Source organism: Alligator sinensis, unplaced genomic scaffold (assembly GCF_000455745.1).
Source record: "Alligator sinensis unplaced genomic scaffold, ASM45574v1 scaffold1645_1, whole genome shotgun sequence".
Classification (NCBI taxonomy): Eukaryota; Metazoa; Chordata; order Crocodylia; family Alligatoridae; genus Alligator; species Alligator sinensis.
The window spans coordinates 78,962-90,350 of NW_005843496.1; the positions used below are offsets into that span (position 1 = coordinate 78,962).

The window sequence follows — 11,389 nt, forward strand, 5'->3', positions numbered from 1 at the left end:
CGACCCGGAGGAAGCAGGCGGCGGCGGGCAAGGGCAAGGGCTCCGGCAGGGGCACTAAAACACCCAAGAAGCCGGCGGCCGGAGCCCGGCGGAAAGCCGCGGGCAGGAAGCGGCAGTGAAATCCGTGCCGCGCTCACTTGCAAACCCAAAGGCTCGTTTAAGAGCCAGCACGTGGTCGGTGGAGGAGCGGGTACCGTGCGGGGGGCGGGGGGGGTCCCCGACAGCCGCCTGTCACGCTAGCAGGGCCCCGGGCAGTTGCTGTGCTCCCGGCCCCTCCCGGGCTCCAGCTGTCCGTCCCCCAGCCTGGCTCCCGGCCCCTGCCGCTGATCTCAGCCAGGTCTCATGCCCCTTTTCGAGGTCAGCAGCCGCTAGCAGGATCCTGCCCGCAAGAGGTTGGAGCTGCCCCAGAGAGCTCCCTCTTCCCCCCTGCTCTCGTGTCCGTGCTCAGTGCTTCGCGCCGGCCTCTGCAGCGAGGACAGAGCCGGCCGTTTGAGCTCTCCGGGGGGACTGGGACTCTCAGCCCAGGACGGCAACCTGGGTTGCAAGCGGCAAAATGTCGCCAGCCTTTGCTATAGGGCTGTAGGAAATCTGGCACACAAGTTATGTGGAGATGCAGCTTTTGGAGGCACTTTTCTGGTGCCTGGTCAGTGATCACTGATTGCGATCAATATCTGAAGAGTAACCCATGCTTAGAGTTATTATTTGGAGTTTGTTTATGTGCCAAGGAAATGGCTCGTCGTAACTTCGTTTGACCTGAAAATGGCAGATTTTGCGCTATCCGTGCAGCCATCCTTGCACCCCCAGAAAGGCCGTCCGAATGCGTGCAGACAAGTTGCTGTTTTAACCAAATCATTAGAGAAATTGCACCAAAAAAGAACATTGAATCTCAGCCTCCCAAGAAGAGGTTCTGTTGTTATTTCAAGTGACTTTAAGTACCTGTTTTTAGTTTCTCGGGTCTTGATACGCAAAGGAAAAGGCTAGTTTTGAACTGGAGCTGTTTTAAGTTTCCAGAAAGAAAAGAATTCGTGTGGGTAAGAACTGGGCCTAATGCATGGTTGGGATAGACAAAGACAGGCATTTGGGTATCACGGTACCTTTCTCCAGGCCTCAGAGAGAGAAGCAGACATAGAAGAGCTAAGAAGCAGAAATATTTAAGCCCAGCCCTTTGTACCAAAAAGCTACACATGAAAGCACATGTTCTGCAGAATTAGCTAGTACCTAATTCTGTAGACGTGCTGCCTAGCTGAAGCACCAGCAGAAGTCAGAGGGTGCCGTGTATTAATCATAGAGGGTGCCCATCTATTATTAATAAAAATGCCATGCATGCAGTTTTAGCTTCTTTTAATATAGTTGAGCAACTGGAACAAAGGGAAGAGTCAAAAGAGACAAACAGGCTGGAGAAAATCGGGAGCTGTGAAGCTCTTTCTTCCACCTCCTCCTCCTCCCCCTGAAGAGTGAGAGTCTAAAGGGCTAAGGCTGACCACCAATCGGGAAGATGGCTTATCCTGTCCCTTGGGGTGACAATATTACTTGGGAGTTTGTACTCAAGAGTTCAAAGAAAGGTCGGATTGTCTCCCCGGTGAAAGATCCTGGTGGAAAAGTGAAGATCGGGGCTTTGTTACCAGCATCATAAAACGCCACCAATCCCCTTTCATAGTCCAAATAAATCCGAATCCTTGTGGGAATCCCATGCGCGTGCAGAGTGGTTTCAGGAGAAGTGAGAGCCTGGTATTTCTCCCAGTATTTCCGCACAGCCCAGATGCCCTGCTTGGCTGCAATCCTGTTCCCCCCTTTTTTCTTCACAGATTCCTTTGCTACTCCCAGAACCCAGACTGCCTCTTCCCCAACTTCCACCTCCCAATAATGTCTCCCCGAAGTGAAGCCTTCGCAGCCAAGCACGCAAGGCGCAGCATCAAATCTCTCAGGGCTGTCAGGCACCTCCTGCTGTGTGACTCCCCAGTTTACACGTGTTCGATCTGGAGACAGACGGAGCCAAGAAAACGCTGTGTCGGGATCCAGAGTCACGCTCACTGGAGACAGGGAAAAACAAAATATAAGAACCAGAGGCAGAGCTTGGCCTGAGGGAGGGACAGGGATTGGGATGATCTGGCACATTATGTCCTCTCTCCATTCAAAATGTTCTGTTGCCATCTTGGGGCCATCTGCCCCTTATTGCCTTGTGCATTGGATCAAAGGGTCTTTTTAAGTTTTCATCTCACCCATTTCTGTTCCACCCATCAAATCACAGGGAAAGAAAAACTCCTCACCCTTCATCACTTGAGTACAGACGTTTGCTGACCAGGCTCACCTGGTAACTCATAAAATAGTCCCAATTGATCATCTTGGTATCACAGTGCCAGCCCCCTCCCAAATATAAGACTGGCTTAAACAATAATAAAGCATTTTTTTAAATACATCTTAGTTTCTTCCTATTTGCATTTCTTGTGGCTCAGAAAGGAGAAATCCATGGGGACAGGCTTTCTGCTTTTCCACTATAATCACAAGAACTAGGAATTTACCGTCAACTGAAAACAAGATTCTTTCAACTACGTGTTTTGCCAACCAAAAGGCAGACAAGGTTCTTTGGGTAGATGTGGTATCTTTTATTAGACCCACTAAATCCTTGGAGAAAATTGTTATTAGTAAGCTTTTGGGCACAAACACCCTTCTTCAGGCATAAGGAGAGTCTGCTGGTGTTATGTGTGCTCTCCTACCAAAGGGACTGCAAGTAGTCACAAGCCTTGCAATGAAATACCAGGAATTGGGACCACTGCATTAGTGAGTAATAACTTCCTTGTCTTTCTATCAAGCATCTCCAGCATAGGTGGGCTACTTTTTTAGCAGTGATTCCCCCAGTTTGATTCCTGTTGCTTTGAGTGGCCCCAAACAACTATTTTCTCCTGCTTCAGGAAACTATGCATTGTATTGTCCACCCTCCCCACAAACCCCCAAATATTTACCTCTGTCCACCTTTGGGTCAGGCAATAAGCACACTAAAAGAAGAAAAAACACACAGCAGAGATCAGATCATGGTGGTTACTCTCAGACTTTAATACCAAGAAAGAAATGAGGGTCTGGACAGGTGAAGCAATGACACTAAAAACCCAGAGATAATCTTAGCAACATAGTGCTCTGCAGTGTATGAATTAGAAAACATTTAGGACTGCTTTCTTCTATCACCTTTGTACTAGAAAAACAGACCCTGGGATCCATTCTCGTTCTATCCCCTAGGCGCGTCTACACGAGATGTTTGCTATCGAGCTAATTAGCTTCGCAATGAAAATGTCACCATCTACACACGTGACTTTATTAGGTCGCAGTAGATTAATAAATGCCACCGCAGGGTAGTCCAGCTAAACACAAGCCGTACCCTGTGGCAGCATTGTTTTGTGTGGTACAGCACATATGTAGGCAGTGACAGGGCTGGCTGGGGCACGAGGGTGCTTCAGCGTAGGGGCTGCCTACTGACCAGCCCCTCTGCAGCACATGGAGCCTGGTCAGACCAGCCCCAGCTGGCAGCCTGACCCCTGGGTCCTCTGCCAGCCTGGGCTGCTCTGGCCCACCTCAACATACTGTGCATGAATAAACTCCGGAGCAATTAGGTCTGGAGTTTATGCATACGTATTAATCACACATGTAGATGTGCCCCGAGTGTGAACTAGTTTTAACTCCACAGAAGACACCAGGATGGATTCCCATCATGCCCATCCCAATGTAAATGGAGAGTAATCTCCCTGGAGTCTCTGAAGCTGATGCCTCTCTCTCTCACAGGAATAAATAGATTAAAGGCATGCCTAAGCCTCGTAGCTCACTGGGCTTTCATGGTTTCCATAGTCAGCAAACACAAGGAAGTGATGTGTGGAGCCTTCTGGGCATTTAACCTTTAACTCCCCAGACCAAAATGCCCGAGTAAACATATACAGCTGGCTTTGGCTTGGCTCCAATGGACAATTCAAACTCATACTACTGGAGCTGAATGAGACGCCTTAAACCCTCTGCTGGAGTTCTGCGCCCATCTTGTTTCCCCCTCCCAACTCCCAACACGCGCTTTCTCTCTCAGCCCAGTGTAAATCAAGACTAATTCCAATGGAGTCACCAGAGCTGATTTTCTATTTCACTGGTGCTGGTATAAAAATCAGGAGTAGCCTCCCTAGCGACAATTTCTCACTCATTCACCCTATTGTGAATTAGCATCCAGCTTCAGTGCAATCATCATGAGAACAGGACCTGCACAGACACTCACACTCCTCTTTAAGCTCTCCGTTTCCATATTACCTTGCAGTTTCTCCAGAGCCTCCTGTAGAAAAGTAATATCTTGAGAAAATAACCAAATCCTCCAGTTTGTTTCAGGACGAGCAAGTGCTGAGGGCCAGGCTCTCTCTGTCTCACATCTGGAAAGAGACACAGAGTTATCCATCTCTTGACTATTCAACCTAAGGCATCAGCCAAAAAGCTGGGCTGACAGTCAGTTCCCACCCGCAGGTGACTCCCTTCCCCCTCTGGGCGGGCAAGGGGAAATGTCAGAAGTCTCAGGATTGTGGGCATGGGGTGGGACTGGGAGCTTCAGGGAAAGACACTCCCATGCCTGTCCTCCCCAGGCTCCAGGAAGGTGTGTCCTTCACCTGGTGCCCAAACCCCTTCTCAGCTTCAGGAGTCAGGGCATGAGAAGCCACATACCTGTTCAAGGTGCTTCTGGCATCCTAGAGTGGAGAAAGAAAGAAGGAGTTAAGTCATGTGTGGCCTACGCTTGGGACCTTCCTGCTTTGGATGGACTCCATTAGGTCATGCCCCAAAACAGCCCCACTTCCCTCGGTCACTTCACGTCCTACAGGAGGCTTCAAGACCTAAATCTTTCCGCTCCTGTCAATGACTGGATGAAACCAGGAATAAAGCCTTTGCAGCTGGGTGGGGAAGGAGGGAGTTTTCTCCTATTCAAGTCAGATCAAGAGATTTTTCTTCCCCACAAAGAGCAAATGGCAACGTAGGCATGGAGGTCAGCTGTGGCCAGTGACTGTGCGGGGCTCTGGGGGCTGCTCACGCAGTCTCACCTCCAGAAATCCCATTGCTGGCTCCTCACATTTCTCCTCCAGTTCCCTGAGCAGAGCATCAAGACAGGAAAGCTTCTCTGAGAGCTGTGTGATACTTTCATCCTTCCTGGTCTCTATGTCTCTCTCCAGCTCTTCCAACCAAGCCAGAAAGAGACGCTCTTGTTTTTCCAAGAACCGGTGCAGTCGCTCAAATTGAAATTGCATCTTCTCTTTCTCAATCTCTGTTTGCTTCTAGAAGGGACACAGAAGGGCCAGAAACATGGATGAAATCATGGAACGTGTCACTTTAAAGGTAGTTTTCAAAGAAGAAAAATCTGTAAGCTACTATATGTTTTATAAAGAAGACCTAAAACTTTATAATTAGTACATTTTTTTTTCTATTTCTTGACATTAGAAATGTTTTTCTTACCTCTCCTGGAAGACTGTGCACACTAGATAACCTCATCACTGTCTAACACTGAGTCTAGAAGAGAAGGAGGGGTTTAATTCAAAATGTTCAAAACTTTAGCTCCACTGACACCTCATTTAACGTGGCAGATAACAGACAAAAAAGTTGTTAAAATTTCTCCTTCCATATCCCTGGCTCCCCCAAATCTTCCCATAAGCCATAGCTGCAGGGAACTGTTTCAGGTACTGTAGGCTGTAGACATGGTCAGTGACATTGGTGACACGTAGGGGGTGCACATGGGTGCACGTGCACCCCCTATAATTGGCGGTGTAGCCCCTGCGATTGGCCATCACCACCGTTGCTTGCCACCCTCCCCGCCTTGCTGCCAGAGGCATCTGTGAGCAGTTGTAGAGCATCACTGACCACCGCTGACACTGCTGGTGGCATCTGCAGGTAGTTGCCAACTGCTAGTCGGCACGTGCCACCATCCCGCTGTCGCCAACACTGCTGTGGCCACCTGCGGGAGCTCCCTGCTTGCCACCACCACGCCACCACCGCCGCCTGCGGGTGGGCACCGTGCCCCCCCAGCCCCAGGCCCCCCAGCCTCAGGGGCATGCATCGTTCATGGTCAGTGACTGACAGAGACTGACTTGTGCGGACTATGGACCTAGCAAAAATCTGAGTTATGAATGATATGCTTCTGTAAGGCTCAGGTCAAGCATAGTGCCTGTTCTTAACCCGGCAGGTGAAATACCACGTATCTGTCCATGAAGGAAGTTTTCCTAAAGCGCACCCGGAGAGAACTGCTCTTCTGGTGTGGTTCAGTACCCGCTGAGGTGCAGCGGCTTTAAGCCCACTTTATGGAAATGAGAGTCTCCGTCCTAGCTTGCTCCGAGGGCCTTATGGCTAAGGGCAAGAAAACTCGGGGGCACCTGTACCCCACACCCCAGGGCTTGGGCCGGCAAGTAGGATCCCTGCCAAAGGATTTGGAAACATCTGAAGCCCCAGGAGTGGCTGGAGGACGTTTTTCAGTCATAGGGCTATTTATGGTTCTGGACTGCCTCATGGATTTGGAATTGGATTTGGCTATTTTGGCTTGGAACATGGATACATTTTAAAAAATCCTAAATAGTAGCCTGGGAAAGTAGAATAAGAATCTGTTTATCAAGTCATTAATATCAGACTAGGCCAGGAATGAATGCCTGCTTGTTGGAGTTTTGTTCTGCCGTTTGATAGCAATCGATTTGTAAGTAGTCAGCTAGAACCCTATTGCAATAATAATGTGTCTCTGTTAACCCGTTGTGCATTATAACTGGCCTGCTCAGCAAAGTAAAGAGAACATGGTAAGGAGCATTCCCAGATGGTGAAGGAAAGAGATAAGAAGCTGTACTTCCCAGAACTGTACTTTTCACAAGGACACAAGCCCCATTTAACTGGTGTCTTTCAAGTCCACAGGAAAACTGGTTCAATCCAATTTCCAAAGTCTCAGTAAAATAAATCAATTTGAATAATGTCAATGAGAATATGACTCAGAGGGTGGTGGTGGATGGGTCATATTCGACCTGGGGGGAAGTGGGCAGTGGAGTCCCCCAGGGCTCGGTGCTTGGGCCCGCGCTGTTCAATTTCTTTATCAGCAATTTGGACGACAGGGTGAAAAGCAACCTGTTCAAATTTGCTGATGATACCAAAATTGGGGGTGAGGTGGGCACGCTAGTAGGGAGGGAAAGACTGCAGCAAGACCTGAATAGGTTGCAGGGGTGGGCTAACAAAAACAGGATGCGTTTCAATACTGACAAGTGCAGGGTGCTGCACTTGGGCAGAAGTAACCAGCAGCACACATATGAAATGGGAAACTCCCTTCTTGAGAGCACGGAGGCAGAAAGGGATCTTGGAGTCATCATTGATCCCAAGATGAACATGGGCTGACAATGCGAGGTCACGGTTGGCAGGGCTAACCGGACCCTATCGTGCATCCACAGGTGCATCTCAAGTAGGTCCAAGGAGATGATCCTCCCCCGCTACGTGACACTGGTCAGGCCACAGCTGGAGTACTGCGTCCAGTTCTGGGCACCGCACTTCAAGAGGGATGTGGACAACATTGAGAGGGTCCAGAGGAAGGCCACCCACATGATCCGGGGACAGCAAGGCAGACCCTACAATGAGAGGCTACGGGACCTGAACCTGTTCAGCCTTCACAAGAGAAGGCTGAGGGGGGACGTGGTGACCGTCTAAAAACTCACTAGGGAGGACCAGAAGGGTTTGGGGGAGACCTTGTTTCCCCTAGCACCCCCCAGGATAACAAGGAATAATGGCCACAAGTTGTTGGAGAGTAGGTTTAGATTAGACATCCATAAGAACTACTTCACAGTCAGGGCGGCTAGGATCTGGAACCAACTTCCAAGGGAAGTGGTGCTGGCTCCTACCCTGGGGGTCTTTAAGAAGTGGCTCGATGCCTACCTAGCTGGGGCCATTTGAGCCCAGTTTTCCTCCTGCCGAGGGAGGGGGTCGGACTTGAAGATCTACCCTGGGGGTCTTTAAGAAGCGGCTCAATGCCTACCTGGCTGGGGTCACTGGAGCCCAGTTTCCCTCCTGCCCAGGCAGGGGGTCGGACTTGAAGATCTACAAGGTCTCTTCCGACCTGACTTCTATGATTCTATGTATTTAAATAACCCATATATAAGTACTGGGTATAAACAGGGAATTTGGGGAAGACCTCAGCAAATTCAAAGCAACCTGCTGCCAGCCTGCATCCTACCTTCCTCCTCTCTCCTGTGTCTCTCCTCAGCCAGTATAAGTGAAAATCTGTATTATGCTATTGCAGGTAGCTAGATAGGCATAGAGACAAGTGGTTATTCTAATGTTTTCAGGGTGTTGTCAAGAAAAGATTGGGTTATAGATCTGTCTTACCTCTTTATCTGACTTGGGTGGCAGAAGTAGCTTACCTGCTAAGGGGGAATGGAGGAGCACTGGAAAATGTGATTGTATCTTGACTTGCTATATAGAAAGGGTAATCTGGAAAGGAATTGTAACTGTCTTTGACTTCTATGTCTAAGCCTGCAGAGAATAGACAGGCTGTAGTCTTGTCTCTCAAAAGACCAAACAGTGCTGGGTTTTTTGTAACAGTGCTGTGAGGGATAGGGATCCAGGTGTACCACAGTGGTATTAGATCATTAGTGTAGGTACTGCATGCAATGGTACTTGAAACCTTATGGCCAGTATGGGCACATGGCACCACTGATGCTATCCTACCTATTCAGTTGTATAGTTTGAATAAAAGCCATGGGAATACAACCCAGAAGCCTAACTTCCATGCATAGCTACTTTAACCACTAAATTACAGTCCCATCTCTGAACTGAGAATAAAAATCCAGGAATCTGAATTCCCTTCCCCTCCCCTCTCCCACACACTCACACCAGGAAACTAGGGAGAGCCCAGGAATATGGACTCCCAGCCTCCTTGCTCTAATACTAGGCCCCACAGTCCTCCCAGAGGCCAGGATACAGCCCAGGAGTCCTGATTCCAAAACCTACTCTAACCAGTAGGCAACTCTCTCCTCCCAGAGCTGGGGAAGGATTGCTGCCTCCCAGTTCTCCTCTCCCCCGTGTCACCACTTTGACCGCACTCCTGCCAGCTGCAAATTTCTATTCCCTCTTGCTGCCAATGGGGAAACTGAAGCATCGCGTCACCTGCCCGACACCACACAGGAAGTCTGTGGCAGAGCTGAGAACTGAATCTAGATCTTGACAATCCAAATTTAATATCCTAACTAGTGAATCATCCTTCCTCTTACTGCAGCATACCTGCCCTCAGTGAATCAGGCCTAGAACCAGACCCATGGCACTTACCAGCGGTTCCTGGCTTTGCTCATCCTCTTGGGCTATAAGAGCTAGAATCTCTTCTTTTTCCTCCTCCAAAACATCCAGGTGCCTCCAGATTTGCTCCTGAAAGAATTGGAAGATAAATGTCCATGGGGCTTTGCTTCTCCTCCCCTTTGCCCCCCCAACCCAAATGTGCCCTCCAGCTTGGGTCTGAAGTGCATTGTTTAAACACAGCAGGAAAACATCACGCACATCACTAGGGTCTCAAGTGTCAATTTCCCTGGAAAATGCTCCCCTCGCCAGTAGGAAACAAGCAGCTTCTGGGCAGTTGTTGGTCCTAAACACCACAAAATGGGGAATCAAAAGGATCCGTTCTTCTGCTTGCAGCAAGCAACCCTGAAACCCACCACTTTAATCCAGGGATGGGCAAAATGCGGCCTGCGAGCCAAATGCAGCCCACCAGGCCATTTTATCTGGCTCGCAGGGCCCTTAAAAAATTTAGAAAATTCCTCTCCTACCTTGTATTCCTGGGCAGCCTCCTCCATAGGCACCACAGAGTGATCCTCATGTGCAGATCCAACACAAAACAGACACATGAGGGTTTGGTCATCTTCACAGAAGAGCTTCAGAGGCTCCTGGTGCTTTTGGCAAACCTTGTCTGCTCCCTGCTCCGGCTCTCTCTCTCCCCTGAAGTTCTGGAGCAACTCCAGGAGATTTCCCAGCTGTCTGTTCGGTCTGAAAGTCTTCTGGGGAAAGCTCTCTCTGCATTGAGGGCAGGAAACGTCTGCATCAAACCCCTCCCAGCACTGGGTGATGCAGGCTCTGCAGAAATTGTCCCCACAGTCCAGAGTAACTGGATCCTCAAAATATTTCAGGCAGACAGAGCAAGAAGCTTCATCCTCAAAAGCCTGTGCTGGATCGGCAGCAGCCATGGAGCCTTCTGAGTAGCAGCTCAGCTGAGCAGTTGAGTAACAAGTTTCATTTCCTATTCCCAGAAATACACTAAAGCTTTTTGTAAACCACTGGGTGTTTCCTGCATGTTTGCTGGACTATTTTTTTTCTCCCTTTTAATCTGCATTGGCTCTATGAGCATTGCTGCCGCTGGTGCCTCTTGGGAGACAGGACAGAGGAACTGGGTGGCAGCAGCACGAACGACTCCTTCCCTGATCTGTGCTGAAGGCCAGGTTTTTCAAGGGTAACTTATTTAGGGCACTTAAAGGTTTAGATTTCCATGGTACTTAGGTGTTTATCCCACTACTAGCTGAGGCATCACTAGACCCCTATATGCATTTTGAATCCCCTAAATACCTTTTGGAAAAAAAGTGTCACCTCTCTTTCTCCCTCTGATGGCCAGTAGAGAGAACATAGTTCTCCTTTTCATAGCAGGCCAAGTACCCTGAACTGTTTTTTTCCTATGGGGTCCCCAGAAAGGAGTCACGAGGCAATGGACCACAGACCCGCTCTTGCTGGGTCCTAAACTCAGCACTGCTGGAGCAGGACTGAAGCAGATTCGATTCCTATAGATACATCTCAGTGGTGTAAGGGACTGCAAGGACAAGGTTCAATAAGCCAGTTCCTCCACCGCAGTAATCCCTTAGGATCACTGATTTCCTCTCAGTCTCTCTTTAGCCTCCTGCCCTCTCAGGTCCTTAGGCTACCCACCAGTTACTGACATTTCTTTTGATCCGGGGCTTGTCTGTTCAGGCTCTGCCTTACCCGGGTGTCAATCAGGAGTGGCACTATAAGGGCCAGGGGACTGAATCCTGCTTTGTTCACACCATTGTAAATCAGAAGTGACTTCGTCTAACTGGTCCACGGCTCTGGGATGGGCTCTTTCTGCCAGAGGAGGGGTGGGGGAAGGGAGCTGTACTGTTGCAAGGGACCTGGGGCTGGGGCTGGGACCAGGCTTAGTCACCCAGTGCAAGGAAATGCCAACACACCCTCAGTGCTGGGAGGACAAAAAAGGGAGAGTCCAGGCAGCCAAGAGGAGGAGGAGGAGGAGGGGGAGCAGACACTCAGGAAAAGAACTAATTTATGTTCCTGGGTTGAGCAACCAGAGCCCCCCGACCTTGGGGGTCTTTAAGAGAAGGCTGGATAGGCATCTGGCTGGGGGCATCTGACCCCTGCACTCTTT

The 11,389-nt window shown here is 49.5% G+C and overlaps 1 protein-coding gene across 1 annotated transcript; it reads right to left on the minus strand.

Moving 5' to 3' along the window:
* Positions 1-600: 600 nt before the first annotated feature.
* LOC102370288 (zinc finger protein RFP-like) lies at positions 601-10,213 on the minus strand. Its single transcript, XM_006038834.3, has 7 exons — positions 9,774-10,213; positions 9,283-9,378; positions 5,049-5,279; positions 4,678-4,700; positions 4,276-4,391; positions 2,961-2,993; positions 601-2,030 (listed from the first exon to the last, which is right to left on the minus strand). The coding sequence occupies exons 1-7, from the start codon at positions 10,185-10,187 to the stop codon at positions 1,501-1,503; spliced, it is 1,443 nt and encodes a 480-aa protein (XP_006038896.1). The 5' UTR covers positions 10,188-10,213; the 3' UTR covers positions 601-1,500.
* Positions 10,214-11,389: the final 1,176 nt, after the last annotated feature.